This window comes from Salmo salar, chromosome ssa09 (genome assembly GCF_905237065.1).
Source record: "Salmo salar chromosome ssa09, Ssal_v3.1, whole genome shotgun sequence".
NCBI lineage: Eukaryota > Metazoa > Chordata > Actinopteri > Salmoniformes > Salmonidae > Salmo > Salmo salar.
The window spans coordinates 12,697,922-12,720,333 of NC_059450.1; the positions used below are offsets into that span (position 1 = coordinate 12,697,922).

Sequence of the window (22,412 nt, forward strand, 5' to 3'; positions counted from 1 at the left end):
ATATTTTATGTCCATGATACTGTGATTCTGTTAACAACAAATTGTACATTGCAAAGAATCCAGGAGAGTAAACCCAGTACACAGAAGATGTGTAGTAAACAGTAGGATGTGTGTGGGATATGTGGGTGTTTACTGGGTGTTGTGCGATGCCCTCATCTCAATGCATGGATAGCTTCTCCATGGCGATTATAATAAAACTCTCCATAAGTGCGTAAAGGCTCTGATCGTTAGAATTTTATTAGCACACACACACACACACACTAACACACACACTAAACACACACACACACACACACACACACGCACGCACACACACACACGCAAATGGCCTTGTTGAAGATTTATCATGGTGCTACTCCAGAAATTCTATAAAGATCAAAGGATCAAAGGAGCAGATTACAATGTTGACCTTTGCATTATCTTGTCTATATTTAAATGTGACTGTTTGATTTTGGTGAAATAAGTCTATTTATCATTGAGCCTGCTGTGTAGAGGACTGGAAGAGGAGGACAGCTTGACTACATTGGTATGAATGGAGGTGGATATCACAGGGGTCATATATGGGTATGGAGAAGAATGTGCTTACCATAGAACATTTGAACACTATTATAACTGTACATAGCCCTATGGTGTTTATACCTTACATACATCTGGACTAAAATAGCAGGACTAAATTTGAAAGGCTGTAGAACAACGATGTTTCTTAAATGTTGTTTGTGTATCATTGTTGCCACACTTGATACCATACATTGTACTGAATTAAATATTGTCAGCGCACCAATAAAGAAATGGCCATAACTGGCCATAACTGCAGGACAACAGAGCTAGGGCAGGTGTTGCCCTTTTTGGCGTGTGGTCAACAACAAGCCCTCACAGTCTCACTGCAGAATTAGACGTTCATCCACGTTCTCCAAACGTCAAATTTTCGAAGTTGCTCCAAACGTGTTTTTGTTGCTCCTGCTGCTCTGTATCGTTCCATTTCTCAAAACATACATTTTTGAAGTTAAGGGTTAAGTTTAGTCACTCATTCAAAATGGTTACAGTAAGGGTTAAGGTTTGGGATAGGGTTAAAACTCAAAATTAAAAAAAAGTGTCCATGACTGGGATTGGACACTCAAGCCTACTTGATGATAGTAGCGCTCACTGTTGCCCCCTAGTGACCAGTTTTATAAGCATTTCCCAATGTCCTCAGGACACGGATAGACGTCCAATTTGGACATCAATCTTGAACGACCTGGCTGGTGTGGTGCCGTCTGTAGATTATGGAGTGTGTTGCCGTTGATATTGCACGTGAACATAACCATGAGTTTCTACTTGAACTGCAACACAGTTACATCTCCAACACCTGACTCGATCTGCAGCTAGCTATCCTAAATCCAGCCAACTAGTAAAAACCTAGCAAATGAAACATAGTGTTTTCCTGGTCCCCATCTCTTCCACAGAGATGTGTTAGATAGAATAGCAATGCACATGTTGCTCCTCTGTACATAACTCCAGAGCAGTATTGATGGGTGTATGGCCCACTGATAAATCTAGCTGTGTGATAGGTCGATGCTTCTCATTGTTGTATTGATGTAAGGATGGTCTCCTGGGTTTGCTTTCCTCTGTTAGCACAGATCCATAAATCCATGCTGTGTTTCTACATAAGACCAGTCATCACTTCACTAGCACCCACGCAAGACTAGTTAGCGCTATCCCGCTAACACGCACATACTATACATACTAAAACACAGTGCACCCATGCTAGACTAGCTAGCGCTATGCTGCTAACACACACATACTAAAATGCAGAGCACCCACGCTAGGCTAGCTAGAGCTATGCTGCTAACATACACATGCTAAAATGCAGAACACCCACGCTAGGCTAGCTAGAGCTATGCTGCTAACACACACATAGGGCGTACTATACTGTAGGCCTACATCCAGGAATACGTAAATGTACATTTTACATTTAGTATACACTCTTATCCAGAGGGACTTACAAGACCTATTGGGGTTAAGTGCCTTGCTCAAGAGCACACTGGCGGCTCGGATATACAAACCAGCGACCTCTTGGTTACTGGCCCAACGCTATGAACCGCTAGGCTACCTGCTGAAATACCACACCAATGCAATCACACACTCATAACTACACACACAGCCTACAGCCTACTCAAGTAAGTACGGTGGAATGTTGCACATGATTTGCCTAAATTTCAAATATTATGTTACTACAGGCCTCTGTGTACATGCTTGCATCTGTGTGTGTGTGTGTGTGTGTGTGTGTGTGTGTGTGTGTGTGTGTGTGTGTAGTTCATATGACGGTGCTGCAGCTCGTCTGTACTAAATGACTTATGTTGCCCCCAGTTAGCCAGTAGAGGCCACTCACAGCATTCGGTTCAGTCGTCAGACAGCCACACTACTCACTATACTGTCTACTCTCAATACCGTCCACCCTGTGTCTACTGCTGTTCACAGAAACGGAGACGGATAGATGGAGGGAGAGAAAGAGAGAGAGAGAGAGGGAGAGAGAGAGGGAGAAAAAGAGAGAGAGACTGTAATGTACTTTTATTCAATTCATAAACCATTTCCAAAATGAGAGCAAGTGATATCACAATTTTTTTTAAATCTCCAAATCAATTCCTTTAAATCACTGCATGAAAATCAGATTAGAAAAAAAAATCACTATTTTCCCCAGGAATATAAAACATTGGATTTGTGAGTTGACTTCCGATAGTCAGTGTGCATGTTTTGATGTGTCATTAGTGTTTTCTGTTTTCCTCTCCTCCGTCAGAGCGGAGAAGGAAAGTGAGGGAGAGGAGAAGAGAAGGAGGAGCGGACCATCTATCACAGGGTGGTAAAAACAGATAAATGATTTATCCATGAGAAAATATTAACTGCAGCCTGCACGATTGATCTACGGGTGATAAATGTACCGTGTTTGGATTATAGGAGGAAGCGGAGGAGCGTTAATAGAGAGTAGCTGTAAATATAGATGTCAGACCAGAACACTCAGGGATCTCTGTCTTTCTGACATATCGCTTCGTTATTTGATTTTGCACACAAAGATAAACATAAGATATGACATTAAAGCAAATTCGCACGTACAGTAAAACTCAATAACACCTCATTATTGGAAACGTATGAAAATAGTACATAACTAAAATATGATCCAGCAACTTCAACATGGACAATCAGGTCTCTCGCTTTGTATCTCAGACTACATACTTTTATTTACCCATTGTACCTGTAGCACTCCATCATTTTGTGGTACGACTATTTGCTCTGTCCATTTAAATTAATATTGATGCAAATAAAGACTGCTTTCCGATTCAAGTTTATTATAAATGTGTATATTCCCTTCAAATCAATAGCGAATTTAGTAAACGAGATACAGTGCTTTGTTTTGAAAAGTAATCAAATCAAATATGTTAACATTTTCTTGTAAAAAAAAAAGGTATTTTTAAAATAATCATTATTATTGTCAAGCATATTACCAAATTATTTTTGAGCAAAACCACAAATAAATGAAAGTCTATTTTGTTAGAGACAGAAGAAAGAGTGAATGTGGCAGTGTGCAGTGAATCAACTAAAACATAAGAATAAACAATTGCAAATGTGTGTGTGTGTGTGTGTGTGTGTGTGTGTGTGTGTGTGTGTGTGTGTGTGTGTGTGTGTGTGTGTGTGTGTGTGTGTGTGTGCGCATTCATGAGTATGTGTGTGTGTGTGTGTGTGTGTGTGTGTGTGTGTGTGTGTGTGTGTGTGTGTGTGTGTGTGTAAGCCTGGGGTTTAGAGAGGAACTCAAAGAGGAACAGTAATGAAATCATTCTAATCCCACACGTTCTCATCCCCCACTCTCTCTGTCTCTCTCTCTGTCTCTCTCTCTCTCTCTCTCTCTGTGTGTCTCTCTCTCTCTCTCTGTCTCTCTCTCTCTCTCTCTTTCTCTCTCTCTGTGTCTCTCTCTCTCTCTCTCTCTGTGTCTGTCTGTCTCACTCTCCCACTCTGTCTCTCTGTCTCTCTGTCTGTCTCACTCCCACGTCCATTCATTATTCCTTCTTTAGAAAGGAAACAGGATGCCAAATCAATACGTCTCCAGCTTTTAAACTACAGGGAACGAGAGAAGGCGGCAGAGAAAGAGAGAAAGAGATACAGAATTTGTGACGATAATTAAAAGATGTCGATTGCTCTCTTTCGGCATGCTGTCTAAAGCATGCTGATGAAGATGTCCTACAGAAGGGAATAAACAAACACTCATCTTTTCTCTTTTTCTCTCCTCTCTCTTTGGTTCTTTCTCCCCTGTCACATGTATGTGTTGTTTTACACTCTCGCAGGGCTGCTATATGTTGTGACTCATGTTGTAGTCACGTCTGTGTGTCTCTGTGTGTTTGTGACAGTGGGAGAACAGTCCTGTCCATGTGGATTACCTTTCATCTCACATTCTCTGACTGACTGACCACAACTCTGCAGATTCAGCACTGTGGGGGGAGTCATACAGATGCTTGTCATCTGTGCCAGTGTGAATCTTTAACTTGAACAGCTCACAATATGCAAAATACATTCCTAAAAACGCCCCCAAAACTATAATCCTAAAGAAGGCCAAAAAGATATTCCCCACAAAAAAAAGGCACAAAAAAAGAATCATTATAAAAAATAAGGAAAGAATACCACTGAAGTGAACTGAGTTGAACTGAACGGTACTGACCGACAATTAACTTTCTGTTAGTGTAAATACAAATAGAAGTACTGGGAAATCTACTAACGTTTCTACTGTTAGACATAGAAACACTCCTCAACTTCTGTTTTGTAGCTGTTAGTGGGTCTTTCCAGTAATCTGATGCTCTCTCTCTGCGTGACTAATCTAATATGTGTTAGATCTAAACCCTGTCCAATACCCCCTACTGTAACTACCACTCCAACACTCACACTCCTACATCTTTCTGTTTCTCTCTCTCTCTCTCTCTCTACTTCTTTATGTGCAGCCCACCTGCAGGTAAACAGCCAATCCTATTCTGTTTGTGAAAATGGACAGGCACTGTGTGTGTGTATGTGTGTGGTTTCCACTCTCATCCCTCCTCAGCCACTGGAGTGAGGATAAACCCAGTCGGCCTGTGGTTGTGATATCTGTGTGTGCGTGCCTGCCTGCCTCCCCTGCCTCCCTGCCTGCGGTTGTGATATTTGTGGCGAGATAAGTCCGTAAACAAGATTAATATGGCGTAGAGGAGGTTGTCGGCAGACCCTGGCTAAAGGAAATAAGTTGGCTGCGAACAGAGAATAGTGTAAACTGAATAAATGTCTCTGGTCCAGCGCTGGGTAATGTGATCATGCAGCCATGTAACGCAGCATGACAATAGGGCTGCCTGTAACGCATCATGAGGATGGGCCTGCCTGTCTCTCGCCATGTCACAGTGGGGAGAATGGATTACTGTGCTCCTGATACCATACACACTCCTCGTCTCGGCCCTCGGCACCAATAGCAGACACATGAAAGAACACACACACACACACACACACACACACACACACACACACACACACACACACACACACACACACACACACACACACAGACCTGAATGCGTGCACACACATTCAGGCTCACCGAGAAAAACACTGTCACACACTTCAACAAAAAAATCTCACAGACCCATATGTTCACATACAGTAACTCTCTCTCCCCAGTCTCTCTCTCTCTCTCTCTCTCTCCCTCTCTCTCTCCCCAGTCTCTCTCTCTCTCTTTCCCCAGTCTCTCTCTCTCTCTCCCCAGACTCTCTCTCTCTCTCTCCCCAGTGTGTCTCTCTCTCTCTCTCTCTCTCTCCCCAGTCTCTTTCTCTCTCCCCAGTCTCTCTCTCTCTCCCGTCTCTCTCTCTCTCTTTTCCCAGTCTCTCTCTCTTTCCCCCAGTCTCGCTCTCTCTCTCTCTCCCCAGTCTCTCTCTGCTTCTCTATGCATTCACAACAATGCACCACAGAAAGAGAGAGAGAGAGAGACAGAGAGAGAGAGAACCAGAATATGGGCAACATTCTCACAGCAGATCTCAGTCATTCCCGATCAGAAAACAGAAGAGTAAAGGATTGTTCTTCAGAGTGTGATGGAACGTGGAGTTGTGTTATGTGTAGGAGGAAGTGAAAGATGATATGATAGTGTCTTCTGCAATGTATGTGTGTGTGTGTGTGATTTAGTGCGTTATCTCTGAATAACGTCATTAGGGTGTGTGTGTGGGGGGTGGGGGGGTATCCCCTATGGAAGAGCACACTGCATCTTGTGCGACCTCTCTGACAGGCCCACATACATCACCACCCCCAACACTTCTGTTTCTCCCTCTGCTCTGCTCTCCTTTTGATCATTTATCTATTCCCCCTCTCCCTGGGTCACTCCTCTTCCAGACCTCCCCCATCCCCCATCTCTTTCTCTCTCTCCAGCGCTGAGTATCATTTACATCCATGATGCCTCATCATTACGCCTGCCCCACTTTATCTATCACCCAGCACCTCGCTGCACCATGGGGCCTACTCTAGCTCCACTATAGAACCTATTCTACCTCCACCGTAGGCCCCAGTCCAACTCTATCACTGGGCCAATTCAGCCTCCACTCTAGGGCTTACACACACAAAAAAGTTCAGGACTTGTGGCCTATTAGGAGCGTGTCTTGCATATAGTTCTTTTTTGGCCACCCGGGAGAGTGAATGTCATTCCATTTGTACACCGCCCATTTCAATTTTCCTCAATGATTTTAATTTTTAGATGACATCTTTTATTATACATTTAATGCCTGAGGCTAATCATGCTGTTACTGATCTTAAGTTCTGTGCCATTGAAGCCCGATGGATCTTTCATCTGAAAACTCTACACCCCCGAGGCTTAAATGAGGAATTGAACCTAAAAATGTTTTCTCTAATGTTGTGTCTGGATGCACCATTAGTCTCCCGCCCGCCCTCTTTGACCTTTACACTTGAGTACTGTACCTTCCTATTTTTTATGATATCACCATGTACCCTATACCGTTGCGTCGTTCTTCTATCATATTAGGTTAAGGTTTCGAATAAGAGTTTGGGTAAGTGTTAAGGTTAGGATTAGGGTTATGGTAAGGGTTAAGTTTAGGGTTAGGATAAGGGTTAAGGTTAGGGTTAGTAGATAGTCAGTTGAAATGTTACTGATAGTCTGTGGAGCACCTACAGACGAACTATCCAAATAAAGTGTTACCTTTGCGTCTCCCTGGATTATTATTTTTCATGGTTTGAATGCGAGTACCTTTTGAACACAATATAAGATTTATAACGTCATTATTTACATATTGTAACAAAGTGGCAACTATCCCAACAATGGGATATGCATAGGCTCTTGCAGAACTCATACACTTGTGTGAGCCTCATTAAAGAAAAAACTGTCTGTGTTCAACCTTAACATGTGATAACTATATACAACAGAGAAGATTCACCGGAATGTTCTATCATGGGTGGTCAAAAATAACTAAGAAAGCCACACCCCTACTAAGCCACACATCCAGTCTTCTGATCTGACCTGCTGGGTCATATCTCAACAACCCAGTATCACTGGGTCATATCTCAAAAACCCAGCATCACTGGGTCATATCTCAACAACCCAGTATCACTGGGTCATATCTCAACAACCCAGCATCACTGGGTCATATCTCAACAACCCAGTATCACTGGGTCATATCTCAACAACCCAGTATCACTGGGTCATATCTCAACAACCCAGCATCACTGGGTCATATCTCAAAAACCCAGCATCACTGGGTCATATCTCAACAACCCAGCATCACTGGGTCATATCTCAACAACCCAGCATCACTGGGTCATATCTCAAAAACCCAGCATCACTGGGTCATATCTCAAAAACCCAGCATCACTGGGTCATATCTCAACAACCCAGCATCACTGGGTCATATCTCAACAACCCAACCGTGCTCTTTTTAAACAAAACAACCAAACTAAGTGACCCAATGCCTGCAACCCAGCGTAGTTGTCGTCAACCACAGAGCATATTCATCCTCAATCGCAGGGCCTAGTCCAGCTCCCCTAGCCTAATCTCCCTCTCCTCTCCTCTCCTATAACCTCCTATCTCCCAGTCAGGGAATAGCAGTAGCTATGTGATATGTGATATGAGATAAGCGTATCTGTATTGAGTGTGTGGGGTGCTCAGGGTTAAGTCCCTCTCTGTTGCTCTGCGCTAACTAAAGAATCATGCATGCAAGTGCAGTGGAGGAGGACTTAATAATATGAAAGAAAATTGATTTTCCGGAACGAGATTCTTCTTTGATAAGGTATTAGTAGAGAAGGGGAAAATGTTGTGAATCTTCATTAGAGGCCTTTGATATGCGCTGGGATAATCGCCGAGCGGGAGAAGGAATGAAAAATGAACAGAGAGGAGAGAAGACCTGTACATTAAGCGAAAGAGAGAGAGAGAACGCACCCAGAAGCCAGGATTTAAGGAGCAGAGGAATCATAATAAGAGAGAAAATTGATTTCTTTCTCCTCTATAAAATGAGATATAAATTAGATGAAGGTGAGGATTCACTGAGAGTTCATTATATTACACCTTACATTATTCAAAAAAGTGGTATTTGTCTGATTTGTCTGACTTTATCTCAGAGAAGAGCAAACAGTGGGATAAAACAGAGAGTTAGAGAGAGAGAGTAGAGAGAGGCTCAGATAGAGAAAAAAAGGACAGAGAGAGAAAGAAAGAGAGAGGGTTTGAGAGGGAGGGAGAGAAAAGAGAGGAGAAGAGGTGTATTAAATGTATTAGAAGGGATAGCAAAAGATAGAAGCCGGGAGAGGAGAAGAGGTGCATTAGCATAGAGACATGGGGGTCCAGGTGACTATATGCTGACTGAGTCCAACCCGTCCTGTTCAGTATTAAAGGAGGATCAGGGCTGGGATGAGGGGTGAGGTGGAGTAGGTTTTACCTTGATGGAGACAGTATAAAGTGGAGAAATTACCATGGACCAGCCCCAGCTCCTGCCTCAATCAGAGGGTTATCACAGGCTGATAGGAAATTAGTTTGAAGAAGAGGGAATTAAGTTAAGTCAGAAAAATTACACTGCCGTGATATTCTCTCAAATTGAGTTGGAAGTGACTTGAAAAAAAATCCAAATCCAAATCCAAACTTTGTTTTCTCTAACTTTGTGAACTGTATCATAAATTGATAGCGAAGTGGGTTAGAGGCTACTCACTCCACTACAGTCCTCCATATTGATAGAGGTAACACATTTGATTGACAATGTTGCCATGGTAACAAGGGTCACAGTGGGTCCAGTCCATGGAATCAGAATTATTCGAATTAAACTGAAAAAAATATATAAACGCAATATGTAAAGTGTTGGTCCCATGTTTCATGAGTTGAAATAAAAGATCCCAGAAATGTTCCATACACACAAAAAGCTTATTTCTCTCAAATTATTTCACTGTAATGTGTTTACATCCCTGTTAGTAAGCATTTCTCCTTTGCCAAGATAATCTATCCACCTGACAGGTATGGCATATCAAGAAGCAGATTAAACAGCATGATCATTACACAGGTGCATCTTGTGATGGGGACAATAAAAGGCCACTCTAAAGTGTGCAGTTTTGTCACACAACGCAATGCCACAGATGTCTCAAGCTTTGAGGGAGCGTGCAATTGACATGCTTGACTGCAGGAATGTCCATCAGAGCTGTTGCCAGAGAATTGAATGTTAATTTCTCTACCATAAGACACAGACACAACGTCGTTTTAGAGAATTTGATAGTATGTCCAACCGGCCTCACAACCGCAGACCACATGTAAACACGTCAGCCCAGGACTTCCACATCCGGCTTCTTCACCTTCGGGATGATTTGAGACCAGCCACCCGGACAACTGATGAAACTGAGGAGTATTTTTGTCTGTAATAAAGCCCTTTTGTGTGGGGAAATGAATTCGTATTGGCTGGGCCTGACTCCCCAGTGGGTCTATGCCCTCCCAGGCCCACACATGGCTGTGCCCCTGCTGAAATTGACTGATTTCCTTATGTGAACTGTAACTTGTTAAATTGTTGCATTTATAGTTTTGTTCAGTGTATATATATGACCATAGAGATTCTGTCAAATGACTCATTCCTAATTCTATGATCCTGACCTGGTTGTGACATCATAAGGGCGGTTGTCATAGTTCCCATGGATTTAGAACCAGAATGTTGGACCAGAATTTAACAGTGTGATTTGCAAATGAGTTGACAGTCTTTTTTGCTTTGCTCACACAAATAGTGTTTAAATCTCATACCAGTGTTGATTAAATGTCGAAAATATATGAGAAGTATTCTGACGGCGACTCTGCTGGAATACTTCATTCCCAGGTGAGAAGAGACTTTTCCTTCTTTTTTTTATAATGATTTGTGCTGGTTACTTCAAAGCTAGTCAGTAATGTGAGCATGCCGTTATTCTGATAATCTACTGTGCATTCGGAAAGTATTCAGACCCCTTGACTTTTTCCACATTTTGTTATGTTACAGCCTTATGCTAAAATATATTAAATACTTTTTTTCCCCTCATCAATCTACCCCATAATGACAAAGCAAAAGCAGGTTTTTAGATTATTATTTTTTTAATTTGTAAAAGAAATTGGGGGAGATATCACATTTACGTATGTATTCAGACACCTTACTCAGTACTTTGTTGAAGCAACTTTGGCAGTGATTACAGCCTCAAGTCTTCTTAGGTATGACGTTACAAGCTTGGCACACCTGTATTTGGAGAGTTTCTCCCATTCTTTTCTGCAGAACCTCTTCAGCTCTGTCAGGTTGGACATCTCTTTTCAGAGATGTTCGATCGGTTTCAAGTCCAGGCTCTGGCTGGGCCACTCAAGGACATTCAGAGACTTGTCCCGAAGCCACTCCTGCATTGTCTTGAATGTGTGCTTAGGGTCGTTGTCCTAATGGAAGGTGAATCTTCACTCCAGTCTGAGGATCTCTCTGTACTTTGCTTCGTTCATCTTTCCCTCAATCCTGACTAGTCTCCCAGTCCCTGCCGAGGAAACGTTTTTATTTAATACATTCTAGAATAAGGCTGTAACGTAACAAAATGTGAAAAAAGTAAAGCGGTCTGAATTCTTTCCGGCGCTACTGTGTTTTGCTACATACTTCCATTCCTTTCTCTCTCACTAGTTCTCTCCTCAGGAACAAGTGATGAAGTTCCTGACTGAGAAGGAGGAGGAGGAGGCGTGGAAGGACTTCTTTGACTCTCATCTCCAGGAGAAGCTCTGTGAGGAGAGAAGATGGACGGAGAAGAAGTTCAGCAACCGGAAGAGGGAGGTGGAGAGCTGGATCGTTGAGATACAGCAGGAGTGGAGATGGAGGGAGAAGGCTCAGAGGGACATGGTATTTACAATTTAGCTAAAATTCACCTTCTGTTATGATGTTACTTATTAACACTGGTGTTTTGCTGGAAGAAATATGACGTCCATTGTGTTGTGGGTGAGATTGACCCTCACAGTTTAAACACACTCAACACAGTCAAAGAACCAAGTAAAAACAGACAAAACTTTATTTTGTCTTGTCAGACCTTTCAGAAGGAAGAAATACAAGAACAATTGATTTCAAAACTCTATATTTAAGAACTATTTGTTAAACATATTTCCTTTATCACAAACAAGCATTTTCTGTTTGGAGCTCATTTTTTGGCGTCAAAGACCTGCTGCTCTCCCACTGAGAAGGAGAAGCTTGAGGAAAGCTCCTTTTCACCCAAACATAATTATAAAAGTACAACCAGAACCAGTCAAAACTAAATACATCAACGAAACTTCTTTTTTTTTTCGACCTGTGCAAAGTATCTATACCCATGAAAGCCTCCGGGTTAAAATGAACCACAACATTGTGTTTGTATACAAAATCTACACAGAGATTCCACAACACATCAGCGTCCACATTGTGAAGTTCGGTTCATGACCCTAAATGAGGAGAAGTATTTTCATTTCATGGAGAAAAAAAGAGGTTAACTAGTATTTTAGACAACTCAAAAGTGGAAATGGTTCAAATTGACCCACAACATTTTTAACATTTTTTTGTTTTGTCATTTTCGCAGACGCTCTTATCCAGAGCGACTTACAGTAGTGAATGCATACATTTAATTTCACACGTTTTTTTTGTTGTACTGGCCCCCCATGGGAATCAAACCCACAACCCTGGCGTTGCACACACCATGCTGGCGTTGCAAACACCATGCTCTACCAACTGAGCCACAGGGAAGGACAATACGAGGGTTAATAGTTCCACTAAATAGTAATACCAGTTTCTTTATCTCAAGGTGCCAACTCATTCCTGAGCTTTTTGCCAGAGCATAAGAAGTGCATATGTTGTTTTTCATGTTGTTGTTACATGTTAAAACCAGGTTTTTGTTTAAGATCACTTTTTTGAGTGTAATGTTTGAATGCTTTGCTAATAAAGATGTTTTTGTTACTATTTCTAAGGTGTTCAAGCTGCTGATTATGGACCTTCCTCAGAGGAGGAGAGTCATTGAGAACCTCCGAGAGACGGACGACCCCGCCAGCGATCAGCTGGAGAGAGAGATGGACGGAGAGGACAGGAGGACGGAAAACATTGGGATGATAAAGAGGAGTGAAGAGGGAGATGGAAGGAGAGGAAAAGAGGTGGAGGAGATGAATGAGGGGTGCCGCCGCTGCCAAGGGGACGGAGCGAGAGGGAAGGAGAGAAACCAGAGCCGTGGTGAGAGGAAGGAGGAAGAGAAAAGATACCAGATGCTTGTGGAAATGCAGCGTATCCGTTCCCACGAAGAGAAAAGAGAAAGGGAAACCTTCCTGAGAAACAAGGAGAGGGAGGAAAAGAAAAGGGAGGAGGAGGAGAGAACGAGAGAGAGGGCACATCTGGCCAAGCAAAAAAGGGATGCGGACAGAAGGGAGAGAGAGGTGCACAGGATGGAGAGGGAGATAGTGGAGAAGAGAAAGGAGGTTGATCACAGAGTGATGTCTGTGAACAGGAAGGTGTTCTCTCTCAGGTCCGAGGCTGAACAAATCAGGAAGGAGAGAAAGTCACTAAGGATGTTTCAGAGCAAGCTAGAGAACCTGGGACCAAATATGGAAGGCCAGAGCAGGGCTCAGAACCAGGGACTAAATATGGAAGTCCAGAGCAGGGCTCAGAACCAGGGACTAAATATGGAAGTCCAGAGCAGGGCTCAGAACCAGGAACTAAATATGGAAGTCCAGAGCAGGGCTCAGAACCAGGGACTAAATATGGAAGTCCAGAGCAGGGTTCAGAACCAGGAACTAAATATGGAAGTCCAGAGCAGGGTTCAGAACCAGGGACTAAATATGGAAGTCCAGAGCAGGGCTCAGAACCAGGTAGTGAGAATGGAAACTCAGAGCGAGAACCAGGAAGGGAAGAGAAGTGTTAAGCAGAGCGCTGATCAAGGCAGACAGAAATGCTCTGTGGTAAGAGAAAACACCTCTCATTTACACTTGCTGCTTGGCCATAGGGTCTGTATGGGTGGCTAAATGTAAACACAGCTATACTTTGTTATCAAGGGATAGCAATGAGCAGGACACAATTTATTAACAGTATCCTCTTATCTGTCTTTATGTGTGCTGTAGAGTGGGGAAGTGCTATATGAGTTTTGTACATCTCACATGTCAAAAACGAACGTTCAATCTGTAGTTTGTTTACCGATTAGCTGCAATGTCCTCTTTTTATCTCCTTGTTTCTCTCTGTCTCTTCCCCTCCTCTTTCACAGAAAGCAGACGAGGAGAAAACACGGCATGACATTCGAAGAGAGGAAGAAAAGAGGAAAATCGAGGAGGGGGACAAGAAGGACGAGATACTGAGTGTGTGAGATTCGGTGAGAGAGAAGAGAAGGGACAGAGAGAGGAGGAGAGGAAGAGTCGAGAAACTGGGATTGATGGTAACATTGAAAGTGAGGCAGTTGGTTTGATGGAAGACAACAGAACGATGCCTGAAGACGGTGTCGGACGGATTGAGACAGAAAAGGAAAGGAGGAGTGAGAAGGCTGTGAGGGCAGAGGAAAAGGAGGCGTCTGAGGAGAGGGAAATAAAGTTGGAGAAGAAGAGGAAAATAGAGGCTAAGCGAGTGATAGAGGAGGAGGAGAAGAAGTCTGAGGGTGAACAGAGTGAGAAAAAGACAAACGAGACAAAGCAAGAAAAGCAGACTTCCACAGAGACAGAACTGAGTGACTGGGATGAGGACAGTGAGGAGGAAGAGATTGGGGCGGTGAAATTGGAGATGAAACAGAAGAGCGAGGTCGTGAAGAAGAGGTCTGAGGGTGAACAGAGTGAGAAAAAGACAAAAGAGACAAAGCAAGAAAAGCAGACTTCAACAGAGACAGAACTGAGTGACTGGGATGAGGACAGTGAGGAGGAAGAGATTGTGTCGGGGAAATTGACGAAGAAGAAACAGAAAGAGCTGGAAGAGAGGAAGAAGGAGGAGGAAAGGGTGAGAAAGGAGGAGAAGAAGAAGGAAGAAGAGCGCCTGATGAATAGGGAGGAGGACAAGAGGAAAGAGGAGGAGAAGAAGCTACTAGAACAGGTAATGCTTTCTCCAACACTTTATTTATAAATCTTTTTTTACAAATAACTCCCACTTTTCCTACAATGGAGGGTGTGTGTGGGGGGGGGGGGGTTGGCATACAAAACCATTTCAGTCCTTCCCAATTTCAATGTGTGTGATTGCACTTCTTGCCCGATGGTCAAACATGTAAATGTAAAATATATGAATCCGTCAATTTAATGGAACAGGTGAGCCTGAAAGTCCTGCAGGAATCCTGGAAGAAGGCTAAAGGGGAGGACAGGAAGAGATCTGAGGCACCCAAAATGGAAGCAGAACAGCAGCGCCAGTGGGCAGTTTTTTTCAGTGATTTGAGGGAGGAGGAGGAGGAGAACAGGAGGAAGGTGTTCGCTGTCCAGGGGGGAAACCAGATGTTTCATAAAAATCAAGTTGTCAAGAGGACAACACACCAGGACCCAGGAAATGAGTCAGCAATATCGGTGAGTTCATCTGAGGACACTGGCTCTGAGTGGGAGCGGCAGTGGGAGGAAGAGAAGAGGAGGGAGAAGGAGAGGAAGGAGGAGGAGGAGAAGAGGAAGAGACTGGAAGATAAGAAGAGGGAGGAGATGGCGAAGGAACGGGAGGAGCAGAAGAATAGAGAGGCGGAGGCGAAGTGGCAGGCACGTCTGGTTCCGAAGAAAAAGAAAGGTGTATTTAAGTCATTCTTCAACATTTTCATGTAAATGAAAACATGACATATTTTCATCATTTGAATCAAGCGTTTATCAAATGGAATAAAAACCACGTTTTTTTTTTTATTCCAAAGGAAATGTTCATGTGTATTTCTTTCTCTATGTTAATATTAACGTTAATCACTTAGTGACATAAGAAAGAAAGAAAAAGATAGTTGCAAGCAGAAATAATAGAAACAGTCTCACTTAGTCACCAGTTGGGCACTGTGGGAATTAAGAAGACATAGCTTAAAGCATGCCATCTAAGTTATATCATTCTATATCAAATTGGTGAAGTGTTATGTCTAGTATGTTTGCCACAGCGCCACCATGTGGCCAAGTGCTAACATACTGATGCCACTGTCCCTCCCAATTTTTCTCTCTCTCTCTCTCTCTCTCTCTCTCTCTCTCTCGCTCTGCTCATGTACACCACACCAATGGGGGAGAGCGCTCATTAAAAAATAGCCAGCAGGCAGAGTAAGAAGCGTCTTAGTTGTCTCTCTCTTCTTCCACCTCCACCTTCTCTCCATCTTCTCTTTCTTTTCCACCTCTCTCCTCTATCTCTCATTCATCTTAGTCCCGATGGTTTCTGGTCCTTATAAATACATAATATAATTGTGTTGTTCATGTGAAAAAAGATATCTCCTGAGGCTATGATATTTGCATATTGCTATCTCTGGAACATAGAAACAGAGATGAGATATCGCTAAATGAAAGCTTGAGTATTATTCAAAAGTATAATCTTGAAACACAAAAAAACAAAACAAGTTACTCGCTGAACAAAACGGTGCTACTGGACGTCCTGGGTGTGCTATGGTGACACGGGACGGACGGACGGACGGACGGACGGACGGACGGACGGACAGGACAGAGGGACGGAGGGAGAGAGGAGGGAGAGAGAGAGGGAGAGAGAGAGAGAGGGAGAGAGAGAGAGAGAGAGAGAGAGAGAGAGAGAGAGAGAGAGAGAGAGAGAGAGAGAGAGAGAGAGAGAGAGAGAGAGAGAGAGAGAGAGAGAGAGAGAGAGAGAGAGAGAGAGAGAGAGAGAGAGAGAGAGAGAGAGAGAGAGAGAGAGAGAGAGAGAGAGAGAGAGAGAGAGAGAGAGAGAGAGAGATCGGGTCAGAAAGACACACTCACTCACTCTGTGTGATTGGATTAAAAATAGAGCTGTGGACAGGCTCTCTGAAAGGTGAGAATAACCAGCGGGAATGATCAGGGACAGCCAAGCAGGACCTTTGTGTGTTTCCTGAATAACACTCATCAAACCACACTGACATAGTTATATATACAGGTAACTGCCAAAATAAAGGAAACCCGAACATAAAGTGTCTTAATAGGGCGTTGGGCCACCACGAGCCAGAACAACTTCAACGCACCTTCACATAGATTCTACAAGTGTCTGGAACTCTACTGTAGGGATGCAACACCATTCTTCCACGAGAAATTCCATAATTTGGTGTTTTATTGATGGTGGTAGTCGCCAATAAGTGTTGAATTGGGTTGAGATCTGGTGACTGATATGGCCATGGGATATGGTTGACATGGATGTCATGCTCATCAAACCATTCAGTGACCACTCATGCCCTGTGGATGGAGGCCTTGTCATTCTATGGGGGGCATAGCCAAGGTAGCCAAAATCATGGCCTGCCCAGCATTTTTATACATGACCCTAAGTACGGTGGCATGTTAATTGCTTAATTAACTAAAAAAACAGACCTGTGTGGGAGCACCTGCTTTCAATATACTTTGCATCCCTCATTTAATCAAGTGTTTCCATTATTCTGGCAGTTACATGTATATGTCATTTAGCAGACACTGTTATCTAAAGTGACTTACACTCACGCATACATTTCACATATGGATGGTATTGGGACTTGAACCCACTATCCTGGCATTGCAAGCACAATCCTCTACCAACTGAGCTATTGAGGACCAACGCTGCCATGCTTTCTGCTTTTTGCAGACCTCTCACAGAAAACACTGTGTATACAAAGTAATGCGACCTTCATTCATTCATTCATTCATTTGTAATGTGCAATTGTGATATAGAAACATTCTAAAGCATGTTCAAGACCCATATTATTTTCAAAATAAGACAAAGGGTGGAAACAGAGTGTGTGTGTGTGTGTGTGTGTGTGTGTGTGTGTGTGTGTGTGTGTGTGTGTGTGTGTGAAGTCTTCCAGGGGTCAGGGTGCTGCTGGTGGGGCCATAATGAAGATTAATGTACTGGAAGCCTCTGACTACGTTGAAAAAAAAAAAAACTCTGCGTTGCTGGTACTGTGTGTGCCTGCAGGGCACCCTTCCACTCCATCCTCAGATGAGCTGAGACAAGTGTCAGAGCAGGAAATGTCAGAGCGTTGCCACAGACCCTCAGTGCCTGACAGACATCACACTGCCACTTTCACTGTTCCACATGCGCAAAGTCACGCACACGCATGAACACGCACGAGCGTGCACACAAACACATGCGCTCACGCACTCACTCATAATATTACTTCTCCAAAAAAGACCAAAATTATATCAGGCTATATTGTAAACCTTATACAGTATATAGGAATGTGTACAGTCTACTCCAGACATTATAATAATGGTATGTTTAAGCAATAAGGCCTGAGGGGGGAATATGGTATATGAACAATATATCACACCTAAGGGCTGTTCATAAGCACGATTCATCATGGGGTGCCTAGATACGACCCTTAGCCGTGATATATTGGCCACATACCGTAAGCCCCTGAGGTGCCTTATTGCTATTATAAACTGGTTATCAACCTAATTAGAGCAGTAAAAACAAATGTATTGCCATACCTGTGGTATACAGTGTGGTATACCACGGCTGTCAGCCAATTAGAACTCAGAGCTTGAACTATCCAGTTTATAATGCCAGGTCGCAATTGTAAATGAGAACTTGTTCTCAACTTGCCTACCTGGTTAAATAAAGGTGAAATAAATAAATAAATAAAAAAGAATGTCTCTTACACCATTTGGCCCTAGAGGTATAAAGCATCTTCCAGAGAGAGAGCGAGAGAGAGAGAGGGAGAGGGAGAGAGAGAAGGGGAGGGAGAGAAGAAAATGTGTCTGTTGGCATGTAATGTGTTTGTTTTGCTAAGCAGAGCTGGGTTGTACATGTTACAGATGTCTTAAGTAATTCCACCATCTGGGCTTTAGCTCTGTGCCCTGTGGACCCACGCTCATCTAAGTGTGCTGATCTGGGTCTCCTTGGACAAGTTCATACGTTTAGCCCCAAAACAGCCATTTGTCTACAACTTGGCACAAGATTAAAATAGTAGGAAATACCTCAAGTAATGAAAAATCTCATTGCATGTTTGACAGCGCTTTTTACTGCCTGGTTAGCAACCCTCCCTCTCTTCCCCCTCTCCTCCCTCTTTCCTTACTGGCTGTGCACTTGCAGTCCCCCTGCGGGGGGGGGGGGGGTCCTTGGCCTGGGCACTGCGTGATCGCACCAGTCAGGGGCTTGTCAAAGGGTGTGTGTGTGTGTTTGTGTGCGATGTGTTTGTGTGTGTGCCATCGCAGCTGATGTGCTGTCCGGCCGCATTGCTGTCTCGGTGACAATGAGTGCTCCTGCCAAACGCCCGGCAACCAGAGTCACATCTGCTCCTGTCGGTCGTCACGGCGATATCACTAAGGTCTGCCCCGCAACCAGCACATGGCCAGGAGGAGAGAGAGACAGATAGAGAGAGATAGGAGAGAGAGATAGGAGAGAGATAGGGGGAGAGAGAGCAAGAGAGAGATATACATTGAGAGAGTTTTTTTCCCCCCTTGTGTAGTTGAACTATTTGCACGTAATATGACATTTGTAATGTCTTTATTCTTCTTTTTTTTTCTTCACTTTTGTTAATTTTCTAGTTCATCTGCTTTGGCAATGTTACATATGTTTCCATGCAAATAAAGCCCTTAAATTAAAATGAGAGAGAGAGAGAGAGAGAGAGAGAGAGAGAGAGAGAGAGAGAGAGAGAGAGAGAGAGAGAGAGAGAGAGAGAGAGAGATGGCTGCAGATACACAGAAAACGAGAGAGAGAGAGAGTACCTGTTGTATTTCTTCAGTCTGATCACTGTTGACATGTATAGCTCCAGTCCCTGTCACCACTCTATCTCACGCCAACCTCCCAGGCTATGCCTGCTTGACTGCCTCTTCTCTCCTCCTCTCCTCAGCTGTCTTTTTGTCTCTTCCACACCAGCCCTGTGATGTCAGGCCATGTGGGCTGTGTATCTGGCTCACAGCGTGGGGCTAACAAAGTGGAAAATATAAGGAGAAAAAAGACTTGGCTGTTGGCTGCAGTGGGTTTTCTCTCTCTCTGACAGTGGATAGATTTCAGTAAACTTCCTGTTGACCTCTTCCAGTCGGCTGGAGACACAGCAACACAGGTTAAATACACCTCTACCTCACCTCCCTCCCTCCTTTCTCATCACTCTTTTCTTTCCCCCTCCCGCCACCTCTCCTCTCCACCTCTCCCCTCACCTATTTCTCATTTTTCTCTGCACCCTTTCTCCTTAATAATGCTAGCCTCATGTACATGGCCTAGACCCTGGCTATTTGAAACATAATCTATTTATTTATCTCCCTCCCTCCCTCCCTCCCTCATAAATAGGTATAGGGGCAGGTGTTTAACCTTACCTAAGGGGTGATTGTGGCGGTCGGCTGTTAAACGAGTGGAGCGAGAGACTTTCACTCTGAATGCAGACGAGTGAACCCCTGGCCTCCTCTCTCCCCAAAGTGAAGCGCTGCATATTCTCCTTAATGGAAGCAGAGTTACTCTCTTTAACCAGGGGACAGAGGGAGGGAGGGAGGGAAGGAAGGAAGGAAGGAAGGAAGGAAGGAAGGAAGGAAGGAAGGAAGGAAGGAAGGAAGGAAGGAAGGAAGGAAGGAAGGAAGGAAGGAAGGAAGGAAGGAAGGAAGGAAGGAAGGAAGGAAGGAAGGAGAAGAGGTCAAGCTGGTTTGGTTTTCATGTTTTATGATAAATACATTGAGGTGAGCTGAGGTTTTATATTGTGTGGAGGACACTAGCGCGAGTATGTGTGTGTGTGTGTGTGTGTGTGTGTGTGCGTGGACCACAGCCATGGAACACATCAAGGTGATTAAAGTGTTCACCTTGTGTGTGAGAGTGTGTGTGAGGGTGTGTATGCATAGCATTTGAACAGCATTGGCTATGTCACACCTTCTCACCCAAGACCTATGACTGACCATTGTATAGAAGAAAAACATTTTCGACATCCCAGTGAACAAACCTCTGACTGTGATTGGTAACTCTAATTGCCGTGTCACTTCCTGTTGTAAGTCCCTCCCATAATACCTTTGTTCACCTGTTCCTAAGTGACCTCTGATGAGGCCCTGTGTTTAAACGAGGCTCAGGAGAGATTTCACGTCCTAAAAGATGCATCTAATGTGTACTCTGTAGCCACTGTCAGATAATGTGGTTTTGTTTTAATAGAAACAGGACCGGTGGCTTTCCTGTGTGTAACTGTCTTCGCTGGCCTAGCCCTGATTAAAGCTCTGCCGGTGTGTGCGTGTTTGTGTATGCGCTCACACATCACTTTGTTCTTTTTTTATTATTTATTTATTTGTTTACCACTTTTATGGATGTCTTTTTTAGCTTGGCATTTAGGGTCCCCTCTGCGAGCGAACGACAGAGCAGTCAAGTATACACCTGGGCTTTCTCTCTCTCACTCCCTCCTTTCACAACAGGTACATTTATAACCTCCCTCCACAGTCACCCCCCTCTCTCTCCAGTCCTCCCTCCCTCCCCCTTCCCTCTCTCCTTGTCGTCAGCAGTGACAGGCAGACAGTTTGGGAGTTTCTATTAGACCTATTGCATGGTTGAGGGCCTCCACAGATTGGTTACATTTTGTTCTGTGGGCATTAGTGGCCCTCATCCGGCCCATCAGTGTCTGCCGTGGCCTCAGTGATCTATGATTCAACCATCAGACGCCCATAAATCACCCGCTAAAAGGATTTCTCCCCGCATATTTCCCCGTTAAATTTATGCTGCTGTAAAAGAAAGGAAAATTACTCATTGACGAGTCCCTCTCTCTCTCTGATGCTCTGCAATAAAAGGGAGACGGGGGAACAATCGCATCAGGAACTTATCGTTCGCTCCTTTCTAATATCATAATTATCGGAATCGTAAAGCGAAAAATAACATCCCCAAAAAGCAATGTGGAGAGCCAGGTTTTAGTGGGCCAGCCTGTTCCATGTACTGTATCTCTCCATCTCTCTGTCTCTCTGTCCCCCTCTCTCTCCTTATCTCTCCATCTCTCTCTTTATCTCTCCATCTCTCTCCTTATCTCTCCACCTCTCTCTCTCTCTTTATCTCTCCATCTCTTTCTCTCTTTTTCTCCATCTCTCTCTCTCTCTCTTTCTTCCTCTCTCCATCTCTCTCTCTCTCAATTTTTTCCCCTTTCTCTCTATCTCTGTCTTTTTTTCATTCTTTCTTTCTTTCTTTCTTTCTTTCTTTCTTTCTTTCTTTCTTTCTTTCTTTCTTTCTTTCTTTCTTTCTTTCTTTCTTTCTCTTTCTCTCTCTCTCTCTCTCTCTCTCTCTCTCTCTCTCTCTCTCTCTCTCTCTCTCTCTCTCTCTCTCTCTCTCGGCATCTCTCTCTCTTTCTCTTTCTCTCTCTCTCAGGTATTTTGGAATAGAGGATTGTCTTAATTAGGGGTGTTGACCGTATCCAGTCCCCCTGAAGCCATGTGTGTATGCGTGTGTGTCCTTGTGTCTCCATCGTTGAATGCAAATCAGCTGGGTACCCAAGCGGAACGCCTTTCAAATCCTATCGCTGTTCTGTCCTTCCCTACCCACAATGCCGTGAATCAGGCAGGGTGCGCGGTCACTGTGTGTCGTGGGTTACTGGTCATATTATTGCCCACAATCTCCAAATTAACTTCCTCCCTCTGTCTCTTTCTTTCTTTCATCTCTCTCTCTCTCTCTCTCTCTCTCTCTCTCTCTCTCTCTCCCCTTATCATGCACTGTCTACAATCGCTTTCTTTATTTTTCTTCTCTTCTCCTGTCTCTCTCACACTCTCCATCTCTCTCTCCTTGCCTCTCTTTCTGCATTATTTTTCACTCACTCACTCACTCTCTTCCTCTCACTTGCTCTCTCATCCCTCCTTCTTTCGGCTCTAACATCAGGTAGTCTAATAAGACATATTCATGGTATTCATATCTATTTTCAGTTTTGGCTGAGCCTGGCCTTAACATCAGCGTGTGAAA

General features: G+C 43.7%; 1 protein-coding gene across 1 annotated transcript; it reads left to right on the top strand.

Moving 5' to 3' along the window:
* The first annotated feature begins 10,148 nt into the window (after positions 1-10,148).
* Positions 10,149-13,819, top strand: LOC106610736 (trichohyalin). Its single transcript, XM_014210261.2, has 4 exons — positions 10,149-10,310; positions 11,118-11,330; positions 12,419-13,396; positions 13,696-13,819. The coding sequence occupies exons 1-4, from the start codon at positions 10,251-10,253 to the stop codon at positions 13,792-13,794; spliced, it is 1,350 nt and encodes a 449-aa protein (XP_014065736.2). The 5' UTR covers positions 10,149-10,250; the 3' UTR covers positions 13,795-13,819.
* Positions 13,820-22,412: the final 8,593 nt, after the last annotated feature.